General features: G+C 44.4%; 1 protein-coding gene across 3 annotated transcripts; it reads right to left on the bottom strand.

Moving 5' to 3' along the window:
* Positions 1–20: 20 nt before the first annotated feature.
* Positions 21–27009, bottom strand: CEP95 (centrosomal protein 95). 3 transcript variants are annotated; one of them, XM_079965393.1, is made up of 22 exons: positions 26835–27009; positions 22860–22988; positions 22298–22405; positions 20148–20261; positions 19015–19126; positions 18156–18271; positions 15527–15634; positions 14884–15089; positions 13069–13141; positions 12561–12649; positions 10591–10703; positions 9883–10018; positions 8522–8645; positions 6926–7107; positions 4831–4923; positions 4422–4572; positions 3199–3359; positions 2318–2392; positions 1695–1847; positions 782–928; positions 626–697; positions 21–410 (listed from the first exon to the last, which is right to left on the bottom strand). In XM_079965393.1, the coding sequence occupies exons 1-22, from the start codon at positions 26851–26853 to the stop codon at positions 231–233; spliced, it is 2661 nt and encodes an 886-aa protein (XP_079821519.1). In that variant the 5' UTR covers positions 26854–27009; the 3' UTR covers positions 21–230. The 3 variants fall into 3 exon arrangements, with proteins under 3 accessions (XP_079821519.1, XP_079821517.1, XP_079821518.1); XM_079965391.1 differs by lacking the exon at positions 26835–27009 and adding an exon at positions 25478–25550; XM_079965392.1 differs by lacking the exon at positions 26835–27009 and adding an exon at positions 25478–25550 and having other exon boundaries at positions 19015–19123.
* Between the last annotated feature and the right edge of the window lie 959 nt (positions 27010–27968).

Here is a 27968-nt window from a genome sequence, read left to right as displayed (position 1 = left end):
AGAAAGCTTCACTAGCTTAGTTTTGACGGTTGAGAAGGTAACCTTTATTGAAAAAGTCTTGTTTTTAAAAAAATCATTTTGAAAATATCAGTTCAATATTTCCATGACACTGTCTATGGATTCTGGGCAGCAAAACAAGCTACTAACTTCATACTTCAGGTTGTGTACCACCCAGTATCATTTTTAAATATAAAAAGCATATTTGCCAGAAACAAGAGGCATTCCAACACTTAAAGGAACTGGTAGTTTTTGCTATATTGAAAGGAAGCCACTAGGAGTCTGGTTTTTAGGCGATCAGCTTCCAGTTCTCGGAAGAATGAATCATCATCATCACGTGTGATCATGTCCTGCAGTTCTTTAATCTCCTTCTCCATCTTTGATCTCAGCTCACGTTTCACTTTGTTTAATGTCTGAAAGAGACCATTAGAATTAAGTCTAGTACAAGGTTTCCCTAACATGGGTCTCCAGCTGGTTTTTTTGGACTACAATTCCCATCATCCCTGACCCCTGGTCCTGCTAGCTAGTGATGATGGGAGATGTAGTCCAACTGCAGCTGGATGGTTTTGGGAAACACTGGTCCAGTAGTTGGTCAGCGAGACAGAAAGTTTAGAGCAATAAGACTTACTGTTGCCTGTGCTTTCTCTCTGGTTTGGATTTCTCGACGTTCTTCAGAAACAGCTTCTGCCAGCATTGAAAACTAAGCAGAGCACAAGAAAAACAAATTAATTAGGTGAAGATAATGTTAGTTTATCCTTGTGTTGTAAGGAAGAAGCAAGCCTACCTGGTCCTTATAGTAGCACTCCATGGCCTCTAGCTCAGCCTGATGTTCTCTCTTTTGCTCAGCTCGCTTGTCCTTGGCATACGACCTCAGCTCATGCAGCCTCTGCTTCTGAATTTCCAAGCCTTCTTCAAACAGGTTTTTAAATATCTGCCAAACAAAACATGGCAGCCGCAAACATAAGAACAGCTCCGTTCAAGAAAACCTCAGCCCAGGTGACCAAGTGAAGAAAGCTAGTCACGCTCAAACCTATTATTTCCGAGAGAACGTAACCTGCTTTGCAACAGGCGGTCAAGTCGGTTTGCTTCCTTGGCCGTGGATCAGTAGCTACAACGTGTCAACTAATAATTTTTTTAGCTTATTAAATAAGACTTGGTGATTACATGGTTCATTATGTGAAAGTGCATTTGCGTGTTCCTAAAAGGCACCTTTGAGATGCTCAAAGTAGTGTAGGAACTTAAGCTAACAAAGTCACAATTCATTTTACTTTCTTGACAAGTTTCCCCCTAGCTCTTAATCTCAAAGGAGGTTACGAAGGAAATATCTATGTATTATCGCCGTCACAAAGCTGATCTGCAGTGGGCAGGTCTCATCCCACCCTGCCAAGGAATGGGTAAGCTAGATCATGTGGTACCTTGCAAACTAGTGTCACAACCCCAACAGCACCAGCACACCTAGTGCAAGAAATATCCATATGATGGCAGCCTACTCGCATGATGAAGACATTCCTAAGTTACCAGAGTGGTGGGAGAGATGCCCACGGAGAAGGAGGAGCTATGCAGTTGCGATCGGAGCATGTTGGAAAACATGGAAGCTGGCCTGCAGTCTCAATACAGTCCTTAGAATCTCAGCTGGACTTTCCTGGGTGGAAGAGCAGGAGTCCCCCTTCCTGCAGCGCAGGTTCCCCTCAACTTACACGTTCCTCGCGTGTCCTGGCTCTCATCATCTTTGCCCGCAGCTGAACTCTGTAATCCTGGTAGTACTTTTTGGCTCGGACAATTTGCTGTCGTCTCTCCTTCATTTTGTTCTGGGCACATTTCTGCCGATTAATGTGTTGCTTCAACTCTTGCTAAAGACAAAAACCGAGAAACACAATTCAAGTTTCCCTAAGGAGAAGAGAGAAGGTAGTAACTATTTTCTGAAATAGGTGCAGCGACCAGAAAAGAAAAATTCCCTTCTTGATCTTCATCTAGAGGAACTATAGCTGAACAAAAGAGTTTAGGAGGGAAGGACGTTTTTCAGAAATTCGGCTGTCCAGTTTTTCACTCCCATTTGCTGCAGGACTATCAAGCACAATGTCCTGCTGAGCAATTGGTAAATCCCGAAACTAGATGAGGGTGTGGCAATATGCTTCACCCAGCAGAATTAGGGGTGTCTGAGGACCTGGCTCGCCCAACTTGAAAGCATTGCTCTGAGAAAATAACTCACGACCTACCAAACCAAGTGCAGTAGTCTCCCCCTCCCCACAAAGAAAAAACGTTTGTGGTCCCAAGCAGGTGCCCTAACCAGCCCCACCTCCTGCAAGATCTCTGAACATACCAGTCTCCTGTTATGAGCCTGCTCTTTCTTAATGAGGTCAACAAGCAGTTCATGCCTTTTCAATGTTTCTAGTGCCTAAAAGTGGGGGGAAGTAAAGAAACCTGATTAATATTGGTTTTGCACATGTCAATCTTCTGCATACTATAATGAACTCATGAAACACCTTTTAAAAAAAGTGCCCTTCCTCCTTTTTTTACCCATCACGTTTGGATCTACAGTTTCTCTCAGAAACCCTTTCTGTATGCTCTATCTCCCTCTGTGAGCAGGAAGGCAGTCACACTGAAAGCTGACCCGCTTCCAAGAGGAAAGGCGCATGCTGCTCTAAAATCCCCTTCTGCTTTCCTCCAGTTACAGATAGGTAGCCGTGTTGGTCTGCCATAGTCAAAACAAAAATAAAAAAATTCCTTCCAGTAGCACCTTAAAGACCAACTAAGTTAGTTCTTGGTATGAGCTTTCGTGTGCATGCACACTTCTTCAGTCACCCTCTCTCATCTCTCGCAGGAGTTAGTTGAGCCCTGCCACAAAGGTACCTAGCTGTGTGGTCCGGTTCCTTCTTTGCTTCCCATCTCTTTTATGCCCCAACCTCCTTATCTCATCAGAACTAGCTCCTTGTGGAAAGAATGTGCTCAGGTGGAATCCGGAAAAGTCCCCCCCCCCTTTTACAGCCTTATCAGTCCTGCAGCGAAGAAAAACCAAGCAGAAGACTCGGGTACCGATCAGCACATTTTGCAATGCCATCTTATGCATTTACTCAAAAGCAATCCTTCTCCCACACCTCTGGAAGGCATGCATAGGATTGGAGCCTAATATGGCTGGTACACACGACCCCACCTGATCTTTAAAAGACCGTGACCTTCCTTGGCCTGAGCAGAGTAACTCACTTCACTCTGCAGTTTGAATTTGTTTTTACTGCCGGTTGACTTCAGGTGGTCTATCTGTGCCAGCTGCTGGTGCCACATCTTGTTCATGACAGGGCGGGAAATGTGTAGGTGGGGGAAATCCTCCAGGAGCAGAGGCAAGAGGTCGTTCTCCTTGACCTTCACTGCAAGAGAGAGAAAGGCAGGTGTCAGCCACCCAGCTCTGGAAGACAAGGGGAGGGCAGCATAGCCTGAGGTCCCAGTCCTCAAACTGTCAGAATCTTGTCTAAGGGAGATGTTGCAGGTCTATGTCCCTGGAGAATAAATATGTATGGAGGGCATTGTTAAAAAGGAAAAAAGAAAAGTAACTGCCTCAAAGTGTGGGTAGGACCTAGCTATTATGTTCCATGCATGTAACACCACCAGCTACTTTGCTGCAGGAAGAAACAAACTCTGCACAGAAAAATGGTGGGCACTGGAAAATTTAAGCCCAGGTTCACATTGCCTTGTCTGTGCTTTGTCTCAAAGCTGTTTTTCCCTTTTTTTAAAAAAAAAAAAGCTGTCAGATTCTGTTAGACATGTGCATGTAATGTGCAATCAGTCTCTCAAATACCATATTGCTCCAGGCAATACCTCGAAATAGGGAGCTGCGCACTTATTGCAGGTATCACACTTGACCAACAAAGCTGGAGTCGCTTGGACTGTGACTTTTCACCGCAAATGGAGAACATGCAAGGTGAAAAGTGAGCGTGCAATTTATGGAGCGCGCTCTTTTCTTTGACAGCAACCTTTCCCAGCATTCTTGCGGCGACCACCACAATTGCAGCCTCTGTTTTCCTAGTCAGCTACAGGTGTGGAGCAAAGGAAAACAGGTTTGCCCATATTGGCACAGATGCTTTCAGTATCTTTCGGAAGAACATCAAGCTGTATAAGCACAGCTGGCATATGTTGCTTGGGCGCTTAATTTTAAAGCAACAAACCCTTGCCAGTGACTACACTGAACTCCAAAGAGCTCCCAAAGCAGAGAGGAGTGTGGTGGTGGGAGCCTTGGCTTCTCTGATGGCTTTTGGGAAAGGGGTTGGGATGAGCTGTGTGCCCTTGGTTAGAAACTGGTACATGAATTTGCTTCCCTTACACAAGTCTAGACATATGGAGGTCATAAGGCAAGAAGCCAGTATTCTTGGCCTTCAGCCGACGCTTTCAAAAGGTGCCAATCTTTCTACTAAGGAGCTCTCTGTAGTTCTTACTTGGAGCTGCTTTCTTTGGCTTTGCAAACCCTCCTCTTGAAATCCACTGGCTGAGTTTGGGATTCCGAGGACCATTTTTTCTAGAATAAATCTTTGCTGCTTGTGAGGCTCTTGGAGGTTCTTTAAATAATTTCTCCTTGTATTTTTGTTCCTGGATGCAGACAGACACGAAGAACAAGTTACTGAAAGGCAAGCATTTCCAAAAATAGCCACTGGCTACTTGTAAGGAGATTTACGCGGACTGGGCCAAATTCTTCCTTTAGGGCAACTGGATTCTGAGCAAGGAAGGGGAGCATTTCTATGCACCTTGAAAGAGAGGAAACCCACCCTCAGAATCCCAGGAATTCAGAGACCAGTGCAAGAGAGGCACACCACCCCAACTCCTTGATTCTCTTCTGCTCCCCCTTACAATTTCCTTCGCCTTGGCTCTCAGCTCTGCCAGTTCGAATTTCTCACGAGCCTCATAAGCTCTTAATTCATCCTCGTAGGTTTTGGTCAAGAGCTGGAAGGCAAAAAACAAAGCCTGGTCAATGTCCACAACAAGTGTGTCGATTTAGCAAAACATTCTATGCCACTTTTCCACGTTTCTACTCCCAGGGCAGCTAAACATCAATTAAACCATATAAAAACAGCAAGTCAACACACCAAAGCAGAATCCAAACAAAAAGGTATAAAAGCTTCACAGAAGAATAAAAGGTTTGGGTTTTTTCAAGGCCTGGGAAAATAGACCGGCCCCAAAACACAGCTGCCAGACGAGTCTCCCCAAAGAAAATGCAGCACAGCTAAGGCAGGGCAGTTCTCGCCAGTTGCTGCAACTCTCCTCTCAGAAGGCCAGAGCACTGAGAAGAGGCCTGAAAAAGGTTAGCTTTAATGCACAGGCAGAGAAATGCAGGGTACCAAAGTCCCAAACCATGTAGAGCTTTAAAAAGGTAAGGGTAAAGGGACCCCTGACCATGAGGTCCCGTCGTGGCCGACTCTGGGGTTGCAGCGCTCATCTCGCTTTATTGGCCGAGGGAGCTGGCATACAGCTTCTGGGTCATGTGGCCAGCATGACTAAGCCGCTTCTGGCGAACCAGAGCAGCGCACGGAAACGCCGTTTACCTTCCCGCCGGAGCGGTACCTATTTATCTACTTGCACTTTGATGTGCTTTCGAACTGCTAGGTTGGCAGGAGCAGGGACCGAGCAACGGGAGCTCACCCCGTTGCGGGGATTCGAACCACCAACCTTATGATTGGCAAGTCCTAGGCTCTGTGGTTTAACCCACAACACCACCTGCATCCCTTTAAAAAGGTAGGGGTCAGGAATTGGAACAGTGCTCAGAAACAGACCCAACAGCCAGATTGGCCCTTGTATGACTCACACCAATTAAGCCCAATACCACCAGTGCAGAGAACAGCCACGAAGTAGAGGCTTAGGTTTGCAGGATGATGCTTGTATTGTTACGTGTCAGCAAAAATATATTCAGCACTGCAGTTCTGTTGGGCCAATGGACTTCTCTGTGTGCATCTAAGGTTCCCCTTCCTTCCCCTGCACACCTTCAAAATCAGCTCCACGGGGGTTGGGGGAACCCCCTGGAGTAGACTGTGGGGTCATAAAGGAAGGGCAAGACTCATAATCCCATCAGAATTACATGTATGTAGCACTGGGTACAACCCACAAAAACAAAGCAATTGGCAAATGAAACTGAATGTGTCTCCCCACAAAGTGAGATCTATGTTTGCTGCAGCTAATATTGGGAATGTTAATGCATATGGCGTTGCCAATTCATATATGTTAAAAAATACCAAGCTGGCACATATGAACATTTCAAAGAGCTAGTTACTTAATAGCTAACAGCACCAGGAGGCTGCAGCCCACTGGACCCCCTGCCCCCGCAAAGCATCAGATGTGGGAAGGAATTTTGCTAAGGCCTGAATCAAACCTTTGCCTGTACTGAGCTGGATCTTGCAATGCTAATCTGGGCATAAGATCCTTTTCAAGAAATTAGAAAGCCAAACAATCCAGAAACATGGCGGCAAAGATTAACAGCCAGTCAAACTCTGACGCAGTTTAGAAGAGGGTATTTGATAAGGGAAAGCATCAGAAGTCAGCACATCAGAGAAATAAAAGCTGAAGAATTATTTAAGCTGTTTTATTACTTGGTTGCTTAAGTACAGGCTAGAAAGCTGATAATAGGTGCCAAAGCACTTTGCTCAAGCCGCGTAACAAATCCAAAACAGAATTGAATGCCTCTTGTTTTCCAGGGTGTCTGTGTCACATCACAACTCTAGCAAATTCACAGGGTGGATGTTGAAGCAGATAACAGATCTCTGGGCATGCTTCCCACCCCCCCTTTTTAAAAATAAAACCTTACAACCTCCCCTTTGGGCAAGTAGATAAACCATCTGCATCCCTAGTGCCAGAGACCTGGGAAGGCTCTTCAGTGTTGGGTATGCTTACCTGCCTATTGAGGCTATCGGCCGTTCACCCAGAAGGCTGCATCTTGCAATCCTGCTGCCCTTACCTTTGCTCTTAACTTCCTCTGGTCTTTTTCCTTTTGCACACGGTCTCGCATTCTTCCCATTGGCCCTCGTACATCTTTCCAAAGTGCACCACCCGATTCAGGGGTTAGGTGGTGGCTTGATGGAGGGGGTGAAGCAGAAAGTGACCGCCGTCTGCTGGGTGCCCTTCCGAAACGTAGCACACCTGCAAAAGAAACTAGCTCTGAGAGTTTCTAGTAGCAGCAGCAGAAACGAGAGGCTCTTGCAGACATGCTCTTATTTGGTTCGCATGTAATGTGAAGCCAGACTGGCTTTGGGCAGAGAAAAGCTGACTCCCACTTTGCTCCTCCTTTGGTCCTGCAAGCTAAGCCACGGCTTGGCTTAGCCTGTTGTCTGAACCCAGGTTCATGGTTTGTCTTGCACCAGACAAACCATGAGCTGTGAAATGAGGTTTGTTCATTGGAACAAAGCAAAGCATGTCCCTGGGTTTGGACAGCATGCTAAACCAAAGCATAGTTTAGCTCAGGGGTCAGCAAACTTTTTCAGTGGGGGGCCAGTCCACTGTCCCTCAGACCTTGTGCGGCGCCAGACTATATTTGGGGGGGGGGGGAGAACAAATTCCTATGCCCCACAAATAACCCAGAGATGCATTTTAAATAAAAGCACACATTCTACTAATGTAAAAACACACTGATTCCCAGACCGTCCATGGGCCGGATTTAGAAGGCGATTGGGCTGGATCTGGCCCCTGGGCCTTAGTTTGCCTACCCATGGTTTAGCTCATAGCAATTCAGCATAGCTGAAGGAGGGTCAAAGCAACTGTACTTCCTCAGGGAGCCACACAGTTGTGAATTTGTGTTGAGCTAGGGTTGCCATATTTCAAAAAGTAAAATTCGTGACACCTGCAAAGCTGTTGATTTTTTTAAAAAAAGAAACCCACCAAAATTGTTAAGCTTTTTTAGGGGAAACTGTCACAAAAATTGTGATTTTAAGCTTTCGGAGCGGTTTCTGCTGCTTTTTCTATTGCGTAGCCATACATTTGGGTTTCCCCTGACATTTTGCCAATTCGGCAAAATTCCCTCCAATGTCATTTTTACACCCAAAAACCAGGGCATGTCAGGAATTTTCCTGACCTATGGCAAGCCTATGTTAAGTCATGGTTCATATTAACATCGTGTGCCAGCTGAGCCACAGAGGAATGAGAGCTCTTTACAGTGAATGCCCTTCAGTTGCCAGTGGGACTCTCTGGGACCAAAGTAGAGTAGAGTAGAGTAGAGTATTCTCTACTGCCTCATATTCCAATATAACATTCCTTCCTTTCACTTTAGGCGTTGGATCCACACTTTGCCAATCAAGGCTCAGCAGCAGGCTTGCAATTTACTGAAGGAAGTCCAAATGCACATGCAGAAGGAACAGCTGGTTTTCGCCTGGAGGGCGTTTCTTTAAGGTGTTGGGACACACAGCATTGGTGGGTTGCGCTGCCCCTCTTGTGGCCATCTGCATCCTCTGTCTTTCACCACAAGAGGGCAGTATAACCCACCACAAAGTGCGCACATCACCTGGCAAAGAAAGGGGCAGGTCACCAGGATGTCGTCAAACTTAACACTCTGAACTGTTACCCGATTCCGGTTTCCTTCGGCGGTAATCCATGATGCTATCGCTGTGCTGAGAAAGATTATCTTCATCGGCTGATGACTCTTCCTCCTCCCCCTTGCTTTGCTCGCCCAGAGCATGCTTTAACATCTGTCATTTAAAGAGATCTGTCAAGAATGCATTCCAATGGCACAACCTAGTACTAACTGTTTATTATAATAATAATTTATTATTTATACCCCACCCACCTGGCTGGGTTTCCCCAGCCACTCTGGGCGGCTCCCAACAGAATGTTAAAAACACAACAAAACATCAAACATTAAAAGCTTCGCTAACCAGGGCTGCCTTCAGATGTCTTCTAAAAGTAATATAGTTGTTTATTTCCTTGACATCTGATGGGAGGGTGTTCAAAACATCCGTCTGAAAACTTCAGCCTCAAGTATATAGTGTCATATTTACTACCCAAACCAAGGTTGGCACCTTGCGGTAACTTGCTTAAATTTATTGCAGCCTGGCCTATGCATGCGGCAGAATGGTTGGCAGAATCACAAGGTGGCAGAACGGACTGTGCCGCTACAGTACTACTACAAAATGCAGGCAGGAATGCTTCCGAGTACCGCAGGAGAGTTTTCTGCAAGCATCTGGGTGGCCATTGCGAGAACAGGATGCTGGACGAGGTGGACCTCTGGCCTGATCCAGCAGGCTCTTCTTATGTCCTTAAACTTCTCATTATTTTGGGTAGCAGTTTTAATACTGGACTGTCTCTCTTTGGAAAAAGTCAGTACAAGGAAGGAGTAATTGACCTAACATGCTACATATATTGATTTTATTAGAATGTTTAGTAAAGCCCAGGGACGCGGGTGGCGCTGTGGGTTAAACCACAGAGTCTAGGACTTGCCGATCAGAAGGTCGGCGGTTCGAATCCCCGCGACGGGGTGAGCTCCCGTTGCTCAGTCCCTGCTCCTGCCAACCTAGCAGTTGGAAAGCACGTCAAAGTGCAAGTAGATAAATAGGTACCACTCCGGCAGGAAGGTAAACGGCGTTTCCGTGTGCTGCTCTGGTTCGCCAGAAGCAGCTTAGTCATGCTGGCCACATGACCCGGAAGCTGTATGCCAGCTCCCTTGGCCAATAAAGCGAGATGAGCGCCGCAACCCCAAAGTTGGCCATGACTGGACCTAATGGTCAGGGGTCCCTTTACCTTTACCTTTAGTAAAGCCCAGGGTGGACACCAAATGGTTTCCCATCTGGTCCTTGGATACCAGGGGCTACTAAAGGATTTTAAATTCATCCCACCCCTTTAACTAGGTTTTCTCACAAGTTGTTGACAACAGGAGAGCTGCACTATATTAGGAGAAGGTGCTGTCAAGAATAGATGGGGCTTACTTACTCCTTCTAGTTCGTTCATCCGGCGGGACAGTTTGTCCGACATCTCCTTCAGCTCCTGTTCAGACAGCTTTTCCTTTGCCGTTTGGTGTGAAGAAGCTTCCTCTGCAAGCGAGTCTGTGATGCAGCATTCTTTCTGGCTGAGAAACCACATGGGGTCAACAGGCTGAAAATGAATGTTGCTTTTTCTATCAAAGACCTCATTTCAACAACACTCGGAGAGCATTCCCAGGAGTTCATCTTGGCAGTGATACAATGAGAGTTCATACATGGACCCCAGGGATCACACCGGCCTCCCTAAATATTTAGCTACATATCTGACATGCTATTTCTTCCGATGAGGGGGAAAAACTTGTGTTGCAAGAATCAGTGCCCAGGTTGCATGAATGGGCTTTTGAGGAAATAAATAAAGAATATGACAACTGTTATTAGCATGTACCACCTTAAGCTGCTGATAACATCGCTGGTTTGGGAGGAAGAGGCAAATACTGAGGTTTTAAGACAGGAGGAAATAACCTTTTTTGTTTGTTTGTTGAGGACTACATTCCCCTTGGAGGGAACCTACGTGGAACAGAGCCAGATCATCAGCACTTCAAATACCCTCCTTTTCTCTCTCACTACCTCGTACTTAATAATCTTGGTAGTTCCCCACCTCTGTCTTAAACAATGCAAGAAAACCTTTAGGATTTCAGACGATCTAGGAAATGCATACCTTTTCCCAGGAAGCAGATTCCTTTGTTTTGGTCTTGTGCTTTGCTTTGTTGCAAACTCTGGCAACCTGCCCTTCTCAAAGCAAGGAGCGTATGGAACATTCTCATTCCTTTCCTTTTAGATGAGAGGGAGGGGGGAAAAGCTCTCACTGAAGAAGTCAAGAATAAATTAAAGAGAATGCTTGGTGCTAAAACTGAGCAGTGAGTACCACACCATATACTGAGGGGCTGCCAAATGGAATTGCTGGTAATATTAAAGCAGCTTTTAGGGCATTATCAGTCCTTCAAAGGATGATATTCATTTACAGTTGTACCTCGGGCTAAGAACTTAATTTGTTCTGGAGGTCCGTTCTTAACCTGAAACTCTTCTTAACCTGAAGCACCACTTTAGCTAATGGGGCCTCCTGCTGCTGCTGCACTGCCGCACAATTTCTGTTCTCATCCTAGAAGCAAAGTTCTTAACCCGAGGTAATATTTCTGGGTTAGCGGAGTCTGTAACCTGAAGCGTATGTAACCCGAGGTACCACTGTATTGCAGTGTTGTTTGTCAGCCTAGAAATATATTTTGGGTTCTGAGCAGCCAGCACTATGTGTACTCTCTCTCTTTCTGAGCAAAATGAAAATCAGAAATGCAGCCTTTTAAAATCTAATTCCTGAGTTTGACTCACAAGCAAAACCTGTCAAATATTTTAGAATCTTAGAGTTGGGCCCAAGGGTTGATTCACCCAGTCCAGCCCTCTGCGATGCAGGAATCTCAGCGAAAGCATCCAGGACAGATGGCCAGCCAACCTCTGCTTAAAAACCTCCAAGGAAGGAGAGTTCACCACCTCTCGTGGGAGTCGGTTCTACTGCTGAACAGCTCTTACTGTCAGAAAGTTTTTCTGAATGTTTAATCTCCTTTCTTGCAACTTGAAGCCATTGGTTTGAGTCCTACCCTCCAGAGCAGGAGAAAACAAGCGTGCTCCCTCCTCCATGTGGCAGCCCTTAAGATATTTGAAGATGGCTATCCTCTCAGTCTCCTCTTTTCCAGGCTAAACATACCCAACTCCTTCAACTGCTCCTCATAAGGCTGAGTTTCCTGACCCTTTATAATCTTTGTCGCCCTCCTCTGCACAAGTTCCAGCTTGTCAACATCCTTTTTAAATTGTGGTGCCCAGAACTGGACACAGTATTCCAGGTGTGGTCTGACCAAGGCAGAATAGAGTGGTACTGTTACTTCCCTTGATCTGGACACTGTACTTCTGTTGATGCAACCTAGAAGAGTGTTAGCTTTTTTTTGGCTGCTGCATCACACTGTTCAAATACAGTCCTAGCTCTTGTTACGTTCGATTCAGGTTACATCTTTTCAGGTTGCGTCCCGTGGTGACCCAGAAGTACCAGAAGGGTTACTTCTGGGTTTTGCCACTCATGCATGCGCAGAAGCGGCAAATCACAACCTGCGCATGCGCAGGTTGTGTTCCTTTCAGGTTGCAAACAGGGCTCCAGAACGGATCCTGTTCGCAACCAGAGGTACCACTGTACTATAATTCAAATACTATAAACATGTAAGGTAAAAGATAAAGAACTCCTGGACGGTTAAGTCCAGTTAAAGGCGACTATGATGTTGCAGCGTTCATCTCGCTTTCAGGCCGAGGGACCCGGTGTCTGTCCACAGATAGCTTTCCGGGTCATGTGGCCAGCAAGACTAAATGGCTTCTGGCGCAACAGAACACCGTAACAGAAGCCAGAGCACACAGAAATGCCGTTTACCTTCCTGCCGCGGTGGTACCTATTTATCTACTTGCACTGGCGTGCTTTCGAACTGCTAGGTTGGCAGAAACTGGGACAGAGCAACGGGAGCTTACCCTGTCGTGGGAATTCGAACTACCAATTTTCTGATTGGCAAGCCCAAGAGGCTCAGTAGTTTAGATGACAGCACCACCCACATCCCTATATAAACATGTATCTACACCCAACAAGGTATGAACAGTTACCTTTCCTGCATCATCTATGGTGTCTTCTAGCACTGACTCATCAGCTTCTTCATTCACACCAGTTTCAGATGCAGGTTCATTATCTACACCTGGAAGAACCAACAGCAGAAGCCACAAGAAATTAGTTTACATAATTCACTTCTTTACGCAACTAGAGACAAACCCAAGTCCCAAAAAACTAAACACACTTGTCACAGCATATGCAAACAGGATAACACAGTGACTAGTGACTTGTAAAGAGCAGCGCATGGAAACGCCGTTTGCCTTCCCGCTGGAGCAGTACCTATTTATCTACTTGCACTTTGACATGCTTTCGAACTGCTAGGTTGGCAGGAGCAGGGACCAAGCAACGGGAGCTCACCCCGTCGCGGGGATTCGAACCACCGACCTTCTGATCAGCAAGCCCTGGGCTCAGTGGTTTAACCCACAGTGCCACCTGCGTCCCTAATTAGAGTAGTACAAGAGATATTAAGATTACACTTTTCAATAACTCAAGGAATGTTCTTACCAGAAGTGATCGTGGATAAAGAAAGGATGTCACCTGAGAGGGTTCCAGACTCTTCCCCAAGGGACTCTGCAGGCTGTTAAAAAACGTGGGACATGTAAATTTTGTGCGGCATTTGCTTGTTTGTTTTTTTAAAATGCATATATGAGCAACTTCCTGTTTGCATGGGGGTTGCATTCCAGGTCATCGTGCACGTCAACAGTCGCACGCCAATCAAACACCTGCAAAATGGTCACTGCTTGTGCATAAAATATTATCCAAACTGTAAAAATAACCAGATGTATTAACACCACATTAAAATTTATTTGCGTTTGGTGTAGGCCTTGTCATTTCTCATCTAAATAGCTAATAACACCAATGGTATATTATGACCGACACACACACTCCAAAAGTAAGTGAAATAATTGCCAATTCTCCTAACAAGTTATTCACCTTATTCATCCTTTCTCTTCCATCCAGATACGAGTTTGCTTCAACATACAGAGAACACCCCTGATTCTCCTTGTGCAATTAGAAAGGCTTTGGCTTACTTCCATTGACTAGTCATCTCATTCCTTGGTACTGCTAGTAGATTAATCATTGCCTTTTGATGTCCTGTTCAAACAATATCTTCTATATCCCCTAAATGACTTATTGCTTTAAGAGGAACTCACTATGAAGATGTGCCTCTTCCCACACCATTTGGACAGTGTTAGAAACTGAGATATTAAAGCTAGGAGCTAAAGGGCACCTTAAACCTAGGTTGTGGGCCCAACAATGGAATGTCTAGGCGTGCTTTTTTATAACAAGAATACAAAGCTGAAAATGAATGAACTGCAGCTAAAATCTTATGTTCGTTTTTCACATGGTCTAGTCCCTCCCCTGCCCCACCCACCCTAATATTCTTAAGAGGGTCTCTTTGCCAGTCTTCAGAGAGTAGCTGGAAGTGAGGAGGCAGAAAAAGGTCCTCCTTTCCTTTCACTCTGCAGTTTTAATCTGAAAATCTTTGGTGCAGTTCTGCGCCCAGAAACTGCATGTCCTAATGAAATTCCCTGTCGCAAAATACGCCTAGAACAATGGCAGTTTCAAACACAGCATTTGAGACTCTATCATGATTCTTATATATTGGTTTTATTTTAAATCAGCAGGCGTGGTAGTGGTTTAATACGCTTAGACAGCGTACTGTAACTCAGTCAGAAATACACTCTTCCACCTACATTCTGAAAGTGAAACATACTGTATTTTTCGTTCTATAAGATGCGCCAGGCCATAAGACGCACCTAGCTTTTGGAAGAGGAAAACAAGAAAAAAAAATTTTGAATCCCAGAAGCCAGAACAGCAAGAGGGATCGCTGCGCAGCAAAAGCAGCGATCCCTCTTGCTGTTCTGGCTTCTGGGATAGCCGCGCCAAGCCTCTTCAGGACAGGGGGAGTGTTCCTCCCATTGCCTTGAAGAGGCTTCGCAAAAGCAATGCAAAGCCTCTTGAGTGAAGATGGAGGAGCGCTCCCGCTGCACTCAAGAGGCTTTGCGTGGCTATCCCTGAAGCCAGAAGAGCAAGAGGGTTCGGTGTGTGTGCAGTGATCCCTCTTGCTCTTCTGGCTTCAGCGATAGCTGCGCAGCCTGCATTCGCTTCATATGACGCATACACACACCCCCTTACTTTTTAGGAGGGAAAAAGTGTGTCTTACAGAGCGAAAAATACGATACATATTGAGCTTCCTGGACACAGGAAGGCCTAGCAGCGTTAACCTGGAAGCAGTCTGAATTAAGGATCCCAAGGCAATGCATTTCTACAAAGGCTGACAATACTAACAGAAACAAAGAAAACTTCAGCACTTACATCAGAGGACGCAAGTCTGCAAGGTTTAGCTGGTGGCGGCGAACGTCTGCCTGAACTTCCAGTGCCTCTTTCAGTTAGGTAAGAGGGCCTGGATGCGGAAGGCTGGAATGGTGGCTGCAAAGGAATAGCTGGGCGGATTGGTTCCCCAAGCTTTTTTGCATTAGAACACAACTGCTCCTTAGACGACAAAGCAGATTTGGCTGTTCCTTAGGAAAGACACGCAGTTTAGAGGTTCAGTCCATGTACTTTTAACAAAAGGGGGGCATATAATTATTATAATTAATCACTCTGCTGAGAAGTTTCCTTTAGAAATTTTGGGCCCAATGCTGGAAGCAAGCGATTTATGGGATTTCATAGAATTGATTAGGATATTTCCCTCACAGGTCCTATCAACTTAAGCCCATCCAGACTTTTCACACACAAAAAGAATGGCTTTATTTAACTGAATAAGATGCACAGATAAGATGAAACATAGTAACAAATTTAAGCCGGTTCTCTTTCCCCCACCAGATCATCAAAGAAAGATCAAACCCAGGTGGTAAAACAAAGGGAACCCTTACTTGATTAAAATACAATGGACACAAGAAAAGGCCAGTAATATATTTTAAATATATATTTCTGAGGTTCTTTGGTATACACTCACCTTGAGTTTCTCTGACAAGAGCTCTTCTGCCACTAGATGGTCCCCCCAAAGCCACAAGATCTTCAGGTTTTGTAATCTTCTTTGAGATGTCTCTTTCTGCAGGTAACTCTGTAAGAAATTGAAATTTTAAGAGCAGCATTTGGAGGTGACTACGTGCAGAGGGAGCGCGAGTCAAACATTTGTGTTTGACTATTTCGCTGCTAATTACAAAGGACATGTATTATCCAAACAGACTATTGCTGTAACAGGGAGCAGAAAAAGAGAATAAAACATTAAGTTGGCATCTTGTGCAAGGAATCCCACAGACAGCAAATCCTGCCAATTCCACCGTGCTGCAGCCCCCAGTGCTTCATCCCATTGCATTTCATAAGGTCTTTTAACCCTCAGGAGCAGCTTGGGATATATGTGTGGATGCTGAGAGCAGGAATAGGAAGGAGGAGCCAGGTAAGCCCCATAGCATGACAGCTCCCCTGGCACTTTTTGGGTTCAACCCAGTGCGTGATCCTAAAAGTTACAATATTGTAAGTACCCTTATGGAAGGGACGCGGGTGGTGCTGTGGGTTAACCACAGAGCTTAGGACTTGCCGATCAGGAGGTCGGTGGTTCGAATCCCCGCGACGGGGTGAGCTCCCGTTGCTTGGTCCCTGCTCCTGCCAACCTAGCAGTTGGAAAGCACGTCAAAGTGCAAGTAGATAAATAGGTACTGCTCCGGCGGGAAGGCAAACGGCGTTTCCATGCGCTGCTCTGGTTCGCCAGAAGCGGCTTAGTCATGCTGGCCACATGACCAGGAAGCTGTATGCCGGCTCCCTCGGCCAATAAAGCGAGACGAGCGCCGCAACCCCAGAGTAGGTCACGACTGGACCTAATGGTCAGGGGTCCCTTTACCTTTACCTTTACCTTTAAGTACCCTTATACATTTATTTAATTTCTACAGTGGTACCTCGGGTTACATACGCTTCAGGTTACAGATGCTTCAGGTTATCAATTCCGCTAACCCAGAAACAGTACCTCGGGTTAAGAATTTTACCTCAGGATGAGAACAGAAATCGCGCAGTTGTGGTGCGGTGGCAGCAGCAGCGGGAGGCCCCATTAGCTAAAGTGGTGCTTCAGGTTAAGAACCGTTTCAGGTTAATAATGGACCTCCGGAATGAATTAAGTATTTAACCCGAGGTACCACTGTACACTGCTCTCCATCCAAAGATTACAATATCAAAACCACAAAGATACATACTATAATAATAAACCAAAACAATATCCCCCCCCCCAGTTTAAAAGGTCACAGACTGTTTAATTAGCCAAAGGCCTGGGAGAAGAGGAATGCTTTTGCATGGAGCCTGAATATATGTAAGGAAGGCACCAGGCGAGCCTCCCTTGGGAGAGCATTTCACAAGCGGGGAGACACCGCAGAAACATCCCATTCTCGTGTTGCTGCCCTCCAGACCTCTCGCAGAAGAGGCACACCAATAACAGCCTCAGATCATGATTGCAGGGTCCAGGTCAGTTCATATGGGAAGAGGTGTTCCTTGTGGTATTGTGGTCCTGAGCAATATCTCAAAAATATGCATGCTAAGGTTTGGGGAACATGCAAAAGCCAGTGTAAATGTTCAAAACTGATGGGTTTAAATGCAGATCAAACAACTAAAAATCTTGAGTAAGTTCGTAATTTAATCAACCACTCAGTGTGGTATCTGACTAACACCCCAGCAAGTTACCATTTTTATCAACTAGCTCGTTCCATTTAATCACAAAATGTCCAAGAATCCAGAGAGAGAAATTGACAGAGAAATGTAGATGGTAGTGTGTAAATAAGTCCTGGATGAGTCCAAACCCAGCAATGAACTCTGGAAGTCAGGAATTTACAATAATTCAAAGTCAGCAAGTAGTTGTATTTCCGTAAATGAAGATTAAGATATTATCTTCCCACAAGAGTGGCCAAAAGGGACCACTGGTTTTCCCACATAACCTTGTGACTTGGCATATTGTTGCATGAATCTGACATAAACATTATACCCCGTACTTCTGCTAATACTATCTGCAGCAGAGATGGGTGTTTTTATTTATAGCCTGCCAAATGTGTTGATTTCAAGTATTAGTTACTTGTGGAGTTATATAGACTACTCAAATGAATTACATCTCTCAGCTTCACGTTTCAGGCCATTAAGATGCTGGTTTCAATTGTATGCTAATAAGCAGAATTGGTGGGGATCTCAAACTCTGTTCAACCTCTTACACTATTCCGATCCTGGAGTACCAACTTCCAATTGACACCAGGATCTACAAAAAAAAAAAAAGCAATCTGAATGTGTTTGTAGTTAAAGGGTTACAATTTATTCTATCTGCTGGTGGGAGTGACTGACCTTGTGACTCTTCTGGTTTTTTACTACTGCACTAGAATATATTACAACAAACCATAGTTTTCCTAATCATTTGTCTCATGCCTGTTCATCTCAAGTAATTTGTGAATGTGGGGAGAGAAACTGCCAATTCCCTGTAGCAAGCTGCTGCATACCAACAGTTTTTGTTTGCGGGGAAAGTGCCTGCAGAGGGAAGAAACTATTTAAAGTGGTCTCCACATGGCAGACATTCAGTTACTGGGATTTGGCTGCTCTTGTGTGTTGCTTGAACTCACCTTCATTTCTTAGAGAAAACAAATAAGCAGTGTCGCCAAGCTTAATGAGCTCACTTGTAGATTCCGAACCGTCTACCTCGTATGATGGAACGTCTATCTCTGACAACCGAGAAGACCTAAACAGAATGCAAGGAAGTAAATTTGTTTACTTGACTTGGCCACAAGGTGGTGCTTCTAGCTGAGAGGAGCACACTTCCAACACCAAGGATCACCGCTACATGTTTATCAACTGAAGGCGGCTATGACACCACATTAACTGGAGAAAATGCATTTTCCCAGGTGACAACTACGTTTAACCATTCTACGCAACTGGGAATGGGGACAGCATCTGGCAATCGGTTGTACCAGTGTGTTGGTTGCAGAGCCAATGTCATGTCATGGCATTGCGGTGGAGGAAGAAAGCTGCAGCAATATCCTCTCTGAGAAGCCAAGCAGAAATGTTGAGTTCAGTGCATTCCATCAGCTTGCAGAGGCTCTCAGTGTTTCTCAACCTGTGGGTCCCCAGATGTTGTTGGACTACAACTCCCATCATTCCTAACCAGCATGACCAGTGGTCAGGGATAATGGGAGTTGTAGTCCAACAACATCTGGGGACCCACAGGTTGAGAACCACTAACATACCAGAAATGCAGAAGCAGTTGTGGAGCAAGCAATGGTGGGGAGCGAGAAGAAGAGAGGTGTTAACTGTATGCTTCACAACTAAAGTGGTGACCATGGTCATCGAAAGGCCATAGTCTAAAATTACCTAGCTGCACCACTGCCTCACCTATGGAAGCAGAGAACAGTGGTACTAACATGTTGCACACTCTGCAACCTAGTAAAGACTTGGGAAGCTAAGGGAACTATGAACCTGCCTTACCCTGAGGTAGGCGGAAGTGTCAGGGAGGGAACTGGCACATCATGAACACCATCTTCTTCCTTTTCAAGACCGGTAGTCTGGACTTCATCTTCAGCCCTCTGGTTAAGATCTTCTGTTCATAAACAAAACTATTATGAGCAAGGAGCAAGACAGACTTCTGCCTGCCACAAAGATGACCGTGACAATATCTATCCCCTCCTCAGCCCACACATCTGCAGTGGCATATCGGTCAGCGTATGACTAATGCAGCAAAATATTTATTCTGGCACAGAAGCTTATACGATCCACTGTCTGTTTATGTAAGGCGTGCTGGCACTGTTGTAGAAACCCAGTTTCATCCGGTACCAGCCACTTTGAGCTTTAAATCCGACAGGTTTGATTGCTTTGCAACCAATATTGTTAAATAAAAACTACTTGCTAAGAAATTTAGCATAGTTTTACTCCATATTTTGTGGTTATATATTTTGATTTTCTTCTGTGAACTGCCCTGAGACCTCTGGGTACAGGGCGGTATATGAATTCAATAACTAATAATAAGCTTTTTCTTTCTTTTCTATTATTTCCTATGCTCTTATTTTTTTGTTCCTGTAATTACAGCCTGATGGTGACTGAGAGGCACTGCAAGTTCTTTCACTTTATGCCAACATACTGATGCTAAGCAAGGCAGTGAAAGTGCTCTCTCTTTTTAAGAATACCCCTCTAGGTGCAAAGTGATACTACTACAGTGGTGCCTCGCAAGATGAAATTAATCCGTTCTGCGAGTCTCTTCGTCTAGCGGTTTTTTCATCTTGCGAAGCAAGCCCATTGACGGCTTCGCGGATTAGCGCTATTAGCGGCTTTTAGCGGCTTTTAGTGGCTTAGCAGATAAGCAGATAAGCGGCTTAGCGGCTTAGAAAAAGGGGGGGGGGAGGGAAAAAAACCCGCAGGAACTCGCAAGACATTTTCGTCTTGCGAAGCAAGCCCATAGGAAATTCGTTTTGCGAAGCACCTCCAAAACGGAAAACCCTTTCGTCTAGTGGGTTTTCCGTCTTGCGAGGCATTCGTCTTGCGGGGCACCACTGTATATACAAATAAACAGAATACGCTATCTGCGCAGAGGAAGCATATGCCATTGATTATGCCCCTTCTCTCACCGCCATTCTGAGAAGCTGTCTCACTGATTTCTTCTGTCAGGTACTCGAGCAAGCCATCAAATATTTCCAAGAGATTTCTGATGGACTCCTTATTTCCTCTCACAATGTTCTCCCCTAGACAAAAATCAGTGTTAATAGATTGGCAGAGAATGAGGGGGGGGGGACTTGGGTAGTGTATGCCTTTCACAACTGGGAGAATGGTGGGCAGGGCTGGGCTCCATGCAAATGGCTCAAAGTCCTGCTTGAATCAAGCCTAATGCAACAGTCGGCGTAAAGCAATTGGAAGCCCTTGGGAAACATCTGAGGCTGCTCTATGGAGCATAGTGTTGGAAAGGAAACTCACAACAGGTTTCAAGTAATCTCACCTCTGAGTCACAGTTCTAAAATGGAAGGAAAGGGTAGCAGCAGGGAATGTCAACTCTGTGGCTTTGTTTAATGAGCTGCATTAGAACACTTGGGGCACAATCCTGCATGCCAAGAATTCTTGTAAGCGTCATCTCCCCAGCAAGGTGCAATTGTTTTGCTAGGAGAGGGATAACCGTTTCTGACATAAGTATATTTATATGCCTTGGTGGGGGCTTGACCCTCCTCACGGTGCTAACAATAGAGATCCACGAACAAACCCATTATCCAAAGCAGTGACATTTCCTCTTTAGATAACTGCTGATATAGGGAAGAGTCAGCCAGAAAGAAATGCAACTGGTATTGTGTCCCAAATGTATTTCATGCACTAACAAAATCCTTGCACTAACAGAGCTACTTCATGGGATACTGCCCTCTGAATGTGTTTTAGCTAATGAAAGATTTAGGTCCTAAATCTTTCAGTAAGTTGGATATACTTCCTAGATTTTAGGAAGGCCCTATCAATTTGTCTTACTGGGAAAAGGTGCTCCATTGAGCAGCGTGATCCCCTGTGCGCTTTTACGCAGAAACACAGAGATTCACTCCCTAGTGTGTTTAGGATTGCAGCCCAGGTCACACATTTCCAGTAAGTGAAAACATTGATTAAAAATGTGGGAGGAGGAAATTGCCAAGTTCATACAGAGACTAAATATTGGTCCCTAAGTGGACAGGGTTATATCCTACCGAGTTATTGCAGAAGCACTCCCCCCCCCAATCTCTCTCTTCTTCCCTTTCCTACAATATGCTCTATATTGGTTCCCACAACCAAGACACATGGAGTTCCTCAGTAAACTGGACTGCAGTTCTTTATATACCACAGATTCAGGAGGCAATGGGGATACATGTATCATATCAAGGTGATACTCTTAGTATCTTATCGACATAAGCCAACTTATCTTATCAAGCCCATATCAACTTGAGACCAGTTTACCTACGAGATCGCTTTACCCCACAGGTGCCCACTTGAACCCTTTGATCAGCAGAATTGGTACTACTACAAGAGCCACGTAATACCCCTTCCGCATCTGTAAAAACTTGATCATTTAGTTTGGCAGCGCCTAAACTTCAGAACTCCCTGCTTATTGAGATCAAGCAGGTGCCTTCACTGTACAGTGGACGCTCAGGTTGCGAACGTGATCCATGCAGGAAGCACGTTCGCAACCTGTATCTGCGTATGTGCAGGTTGCGAATCAGCACTTCTGCGCAAAGCGCGATCTAGCACTTAGGCGTATGCGCGACCGCCGAAACCCAGAAGTAACCCGTTCCGGTACTTCTGGGTTTCGGCAGTCCATAACCCGAAAAAATGCAACCTGAAGTGTCTGTATCCCGAAATATGACTGTATTCTTTTTGGCGCCTGCTAAAAGCATTATTGTTTAGAAAAGCCTATCCAGATGCTTAGATAGTTGAGGTGATCTTAATTTGCTTTAGTACTTTAACTTTTTAAGGAAATTTTTCTCAATTTTATCTTTTTGTAAACCACTTTGAACTTTTGTTTATAATTAAGTGAATTCATAAAGGTTAATGAACTTCATGGAATAAATAAATATTGCACTGTCAGACTTACATACATCCAGCATAATTAAATTATTGCTCGCACCAACCATAAAAGTACATATAAGTTTTTATTATTAATTTTTTTTCAATAGCAATCATAGAATGGTAGAGTTGGAAGGGCCTCTGAGGGTCATCTAGTCCAACTCCCTGCAATGCAGAAATCTCAACTAGATCACAAATGATAGGTACCCACCAGTTATATGCGATAAGCTGATCTGCAAGTAGTCCAAAGCCAAAGAATCTATTACTGCCTGCACATTATGGGCATCGTCTTCAGGGCAAAGAGGTGTGGCTATGACATCTATAAAATAATGGGAGTGCATCATGCTATTATTTCACAGAACGGTATACTGCGTAAGCTGCTGTCCATGTAATCTGAGAGCAAGTCTGCACAGACCCCCATGAGTCACTTGGCAGAAATCTATATAACAGTGGATTGTGTATAATCGTTCAGAGCTTTCTTGTGCCAATGTTGTTAAAAAGAAGTTTAGAGCAAAGTTTCCATTTGTGTTTATCTACAATTGGGGGTATATTCAGATATATATATATATATATATATATATATATATACTGTGTATATATATATATACACACATTTCTCATTATGTTATTAAAAGCTCTTGGATATAGAACATATGATGCCTATTTAAATCCAAATCTCACAGCATTACTATTTATTTCAAATATACATAGACAATAGGGGGGGAAACATTACCCTAGAAAACAAAGACATTGTCGGAGGCATGCATTCTTACCTGGCACTCTCTCTCCCAGTATCGATTCATAAAGATGAATAAACACTTTAGCTCCACAGTCAGAGAGATTGCTAACATGCAGATCTATGTTACATTTTGTCAGGAGATCATTGGCAACATTGACCCATTCTATTAAAATAAAAGAGATGAAACATTATGGCTTTTCAGAGAATGTGTTTGCATAAAAAAGGCTACAAAATCTTCTATCAAGGACCCAAAAAGGACTTAACAATTTTTTTTAATCTCCATCAAAAACAAGTTTTCTGAAATAATGGGTGCAAAATTGCCATTTATCTCATAATGCATATATTAATCTCCAGCAATTGAACTGGTAGGCCTATTTGTTAATTACCACTGCAGTAGCCCATGATGAACCAACATTCTCACCAATCTTGTTGGGTAGGAAAAGTGGTGTTTGGAGATCAAGATCAAACTCGTATAGGAGTATCAAGTTTAGTAATTAAAAATATATTTTTAAAAATATATTATCACATTTTTAAAATAACTCTCTAGTCTAGACCTTATCATTCATCTTATTACAAATGCATGTAAAATACTAGCTTAAAATGTAGCATGTGTTTCTTCTGTCAGCCTGGTATGATATTGCAGACAATTTAGGAAGGAATATGTAGTAGTGTTGCTTCTTTTAATGATTGATTTATTATCTTCAGATTCCTTTTTTTATGCTTAGATGGATTACTAGAAAGAAAAAAGGTAATATGATAGTTGATTGCACAATTCTCTTCAGGCTGCATGCCATCCAAATGTAAGAATCTGGTCTTTTCTTTTCTTTTCTTTTTAATAATATTTATTCAAATTTTAAAGGTTACAAAGAGAAAAAGAATAAAAAAAGAAAAAAAGAAAAAACAGAAAAAATACAAACAATTGAAAAAGAACAAATCAAACCTTTACATCACTTGCTTTCATTCACTTACAGTACTTCCTTGACCTCCTCACACCTCCCATTTTTGTATTCGAATTCAATTAGATATTTCAGCAAATCCTTTCCAACTTTGTTTTCATCTTAATAGTTTATCTTAATATTTTATCTTAATATATCGTAATTTTACATTCCCTTTTTTCACCAAATTACTTTTACTTAATCCTTTATATCTTTTCTGCTAAAACCACATAATTCTATTCCAACATCTTTCTAACATTCCTTAATTTTACAATATTTCTGTAAATAAACTTTAAATTTTTTCCAATCTTCTTCCACCAACTCTTCTCCTTGGCCTCGAGAATCTGGTCTTTTCACATTTGTCTTTACTATATTTTTTCAGCTGTAAGCCCTTTGGAAACAGCAATGGAAAGTATTTTTTTCTACCCAACACTAACCATGCTGATAGGGAATCTGCAGGTCAAATTAAGCACCCAAGGCTGCCTAATTTGGCCTGTGAGGCCATTTTCATTCACACCAATCAGATGTGGGACTCGTATAGTTGTGGGTGCCAATGAAGAACCAGGAACATAAAGCTGTGTATGCTCCTGATTGTTCCTTCTCAGCAGGCGTTTGCATTCCTGAGTAGATCCAACTATTGCCAAAAGTAATTGCACTTGCCAACCGGGCATTAAGTGGTGTGTCAATCATTTTATAGTAATAATAATTCACTGACAAATTTAAGCAATGCCAAATGTCAGCCTTGCTGCAGAAAAGCAATCAGGAGAGCATGGCTTAGAATCATAACTTTGAATCATAACTGCAGGTGACTGACAGGTGGGTGGCCCCACCCTCCTGACAAATGTGGCCTGACAAAAGTGGCTCCCCATCCCTGACCTAGTATTTTGTTGGGTCAATAACATGCAGCAGGAAACCAAAACTAAATATATTTTGATGAATGATAAAGGTTGTAATGCCATTGTGACCATTTTAGTTCAGCTTTTGCAGGCATTGTTTTAATGATATAGACCACTTTGGGTATCAAAACATTGGTGAGCTACTATATTTAGATTGTGATGTACTAAATCTTATTTCTGAGTATAAATAAATGGTTTAAGAAAGAAAAATATCAGTGAGCCTGCAAACTTTTAGCCAATTTCCAGTTTCTGAAACAAACTCTGTTAAAAGACTACTACCTAATTTGGGATGCATTCTGTTCTCAAATATATGGAAATCTGATAAACCTTGCCAGATAATATAAGTTTAATATAGAGCCCTGTGAACCAGTTCTGGGATATCATGTTGCAATTGCATACTTGTTTTTGTATAGTCACTGTCAAAACCTGTTGGAAGGAGCTGCAAGCAACAGATCTCTCAGAGCAATGCCAAATATACTCTCTTAGATTAGTGCCAAGTGAGGAAGCCAAGACAAAAACCAGGACAGCACTATGTGCTCAGTTTTCTAAGAACATGAGCTTCCCCCCTCCCAGTGCAATCCTATACAGATATACTCAAAATTAAGTGCAAATAACTTCAGTGGGGCTCATTCGCAGGCAAGAGTGTTATTCATACATATAAGATACCTTGTAAAGGCACAAATTAAAGAGAAAACATACACAACCAACGAAAGCTTGCTTATATTGCTAAATGGAAACATACATGTTATTACAAATATAATGAAAAAATGCTTGTTTCCAATGTGATAAAAGAAGCAGCATTTTATCAGGTGTTTAGTTACCTGAAGGCAAGGAATCAATCATATATTTATTGTAAGCAGTCACAATTGGAATAGCCATAGGGATTAATTCCCTTTTAACTGTGCATTGTTAAGAGAACAAAATTCCTCTAAGAGTAGCTTTCTCATCTGTGTCATCAGACAACTTAAAAGAATTACAGTATTTACCAGCACTTCACAGGCAAGAGCGATAAAGACATGCAATAAATTGGTCACATATATGTGCTTCTTGGGCACCTTGTGTTTTCCTAGATGAGGGCCCTCCTCACCATACCTGATGAAGTTGGTTCAAATCCACAGACACTTATACCATACTAGATAGACTTAACATATAGCTCTCTTGACTTTGCCAGTGTGGAGTCAGATTGTATGCCTAGAGATGAATTACAGGGATGTGTGGTGCAGAATTCCCCTCCAACAAATTCATTATTAGCAACCATTCATGGATACTGATTGCAAAAACAATATTGGGCAATCCAGTATTTGTGTTGATTGGAAGTTCGGCTTCTGCCCACCTTGCAGTTCAAAAGCAGTTTGAAAGTAGATAAATAGGTACTGCTGCAGCGGGAAGGTAAATGGCGTTTCTGTGCGCCAGAAGTGGTTTAGTCATGCTGGCCGCATGACCCAGGAAAGCTGTCTGTGGACAAACGCTAGCTCCCTCGGCCTGAAAATCGAAATGAGCACTGCAACCCCATAGTTGCCTTTAACCGGACTTAACCATCCAGGGGTCGTTTACCAATTTACCTTTTTACCTTTACTGGGTTGTTTCAAAGTTGGTTAGGTCTTTTTTTTATAAAAAAGGGAAAATAACCATGTTAAATTAGATCACACTGTAGTACAGCACCAGAAGATTTCCAGACAGGAACGGGGCTGGGAGGATCTGATGCTTTTAAGAGAAAACTCACATCACAGACGACTGAGCTGTGTTCCTATCGAGATAGGGGCTGATGTGGCCCCGCTGTTTTACATAGGTAAAAAGGTAAAGGACCGCTGGACGGTGAAGTGCAGCTGGCAGAAGCTGGGACGGAGCAATGTTTGGAGTTCGAACCGCCGACCTTCCGAACAGCAAGCCCAAGATACTCGACGGTTTTGCTCGCTCCCGTGCTAAGGGAGAGCCATACGGAAAGCATTATTACCACAGGGAACGGGAACCTGTGGACCCTCCACCCCGGAGCTGTTGAACCCCGACTCCTGTCAGCTGAGGGGCAACAGGTGTTATGAGAACGTGGGAATGGGGTGAGGGGGGGGAAATGGGTGTCGCCCTCCCTACTCCCGCCTCCGAAATTAGGGTCCCTCGCCTTCGGGGGGGTTCCTTCCTGCGCCCTCCCCGCCCGGAACTCGTCGGAGCGGGCCCGCCCACCTCTTTCAGCGGCGCCCATCTTGGGACGCGGAGGCGACTTAATCTCCCGCAGCCGGGGCCAAACGAGCGGCCCCCTCACCTCCCGCTTCCTTCGCCCTTAAGCGATGCCCAGGGATATTTAAACGATTGGCCCGCTCTACGGCCTTTTGCTCTGCGATTGGCCAGCCGGGAGCGGAAGAGGCAGGACTTCCTTTTGTCACTGTCGGCTCGCGCCTTCCCCACCCCCCTTCCTGCCCGCCTTGTGGCCGCGGCTGTTAATTTTCCAGGCCGCTCCGGTTGCCGTGGCAACGGCGGCGGGGGAATTGATGGCGGGATGGAGCGGGAACGAGACTCCCGTTTTGCCTTGTTCGATTTGCGTGCTGGTTTTTTTGCCCTGTCTTTCCTTAGGGGCCCCTCAGGGCGTCCTCCCCTCTCCCACGCGCTCTTTATCCGCACAACAACCCTGTGAGGTGGGCTAGGGAGACAGAGGCAGCGAGCGGCCTACGGTCACACACACAGACACAAAAACACCATGCGGCCCAGCTAGGGTTGCCATGCGTCCTCTTTTTCCAGGACGCATCCTCCTTTTTAAGGTAAAGGGACCCCTGACCAATAGGTCCAGTCGTGGCCGACTCTGGGGTTGCGGTGCTCATCTTGCTTTATTGGCCAAGGGAGCCGGCGTACAGCTTCCGGGTCATGTGGCCAGCAGGACTAAGCCGCTTCTGGCGAACCAGAGCAGTGCACGGAAACACCGTTTACCTTCCCGCCGGAGCGGTGCCTATTTATCTACTTGCACTTTGATGTGCTTTCGAACTGCTAGATTGACAGGAGCAGGGACCGAGCAACGGGAGCTCACCCCGTCACAGGGATTCAAACCGCGACCTTTTGATCAGCAAGTCCTAGGCTCTGGTTTAACCCACAGCGCTACCCGCATCTCCTTTTGTATGTAAAAGGAGAGTCGTCAGAGTTAAAAGTAGAAGTCAGCAAAGGTGTCCTCTTTTTTTGCAGACCTAGGCCATTGCCCAGTGGTGCCTGGGTCCACCGCCAGGTTTCCAGACAGGGTAGAAGAAACCTCTTGTCTTCGGATGGTGGCATTCGTGTCAATTTTGAAAGATGTAAACCAGCGGAACAGGCCCCTTGGCAGACCTCATTTTG

Source organism: Podarcis cretensis (assembly GCF_951804945.1).
Source record: "Podarcis cretensis genome assembly, chromosome: 2".
Lineage (NCBI taxonomy): Eukaryota > Metazoa > Chordata > Lepidosauria > Squamata > Lacertidae > Podarcis > Podarcis cretensis.
The sequence above is the reverse complement of the archived record's forward strand: the minus strand, read 5'-3'. Positions and strand labels throughout refer to the sequence as shown.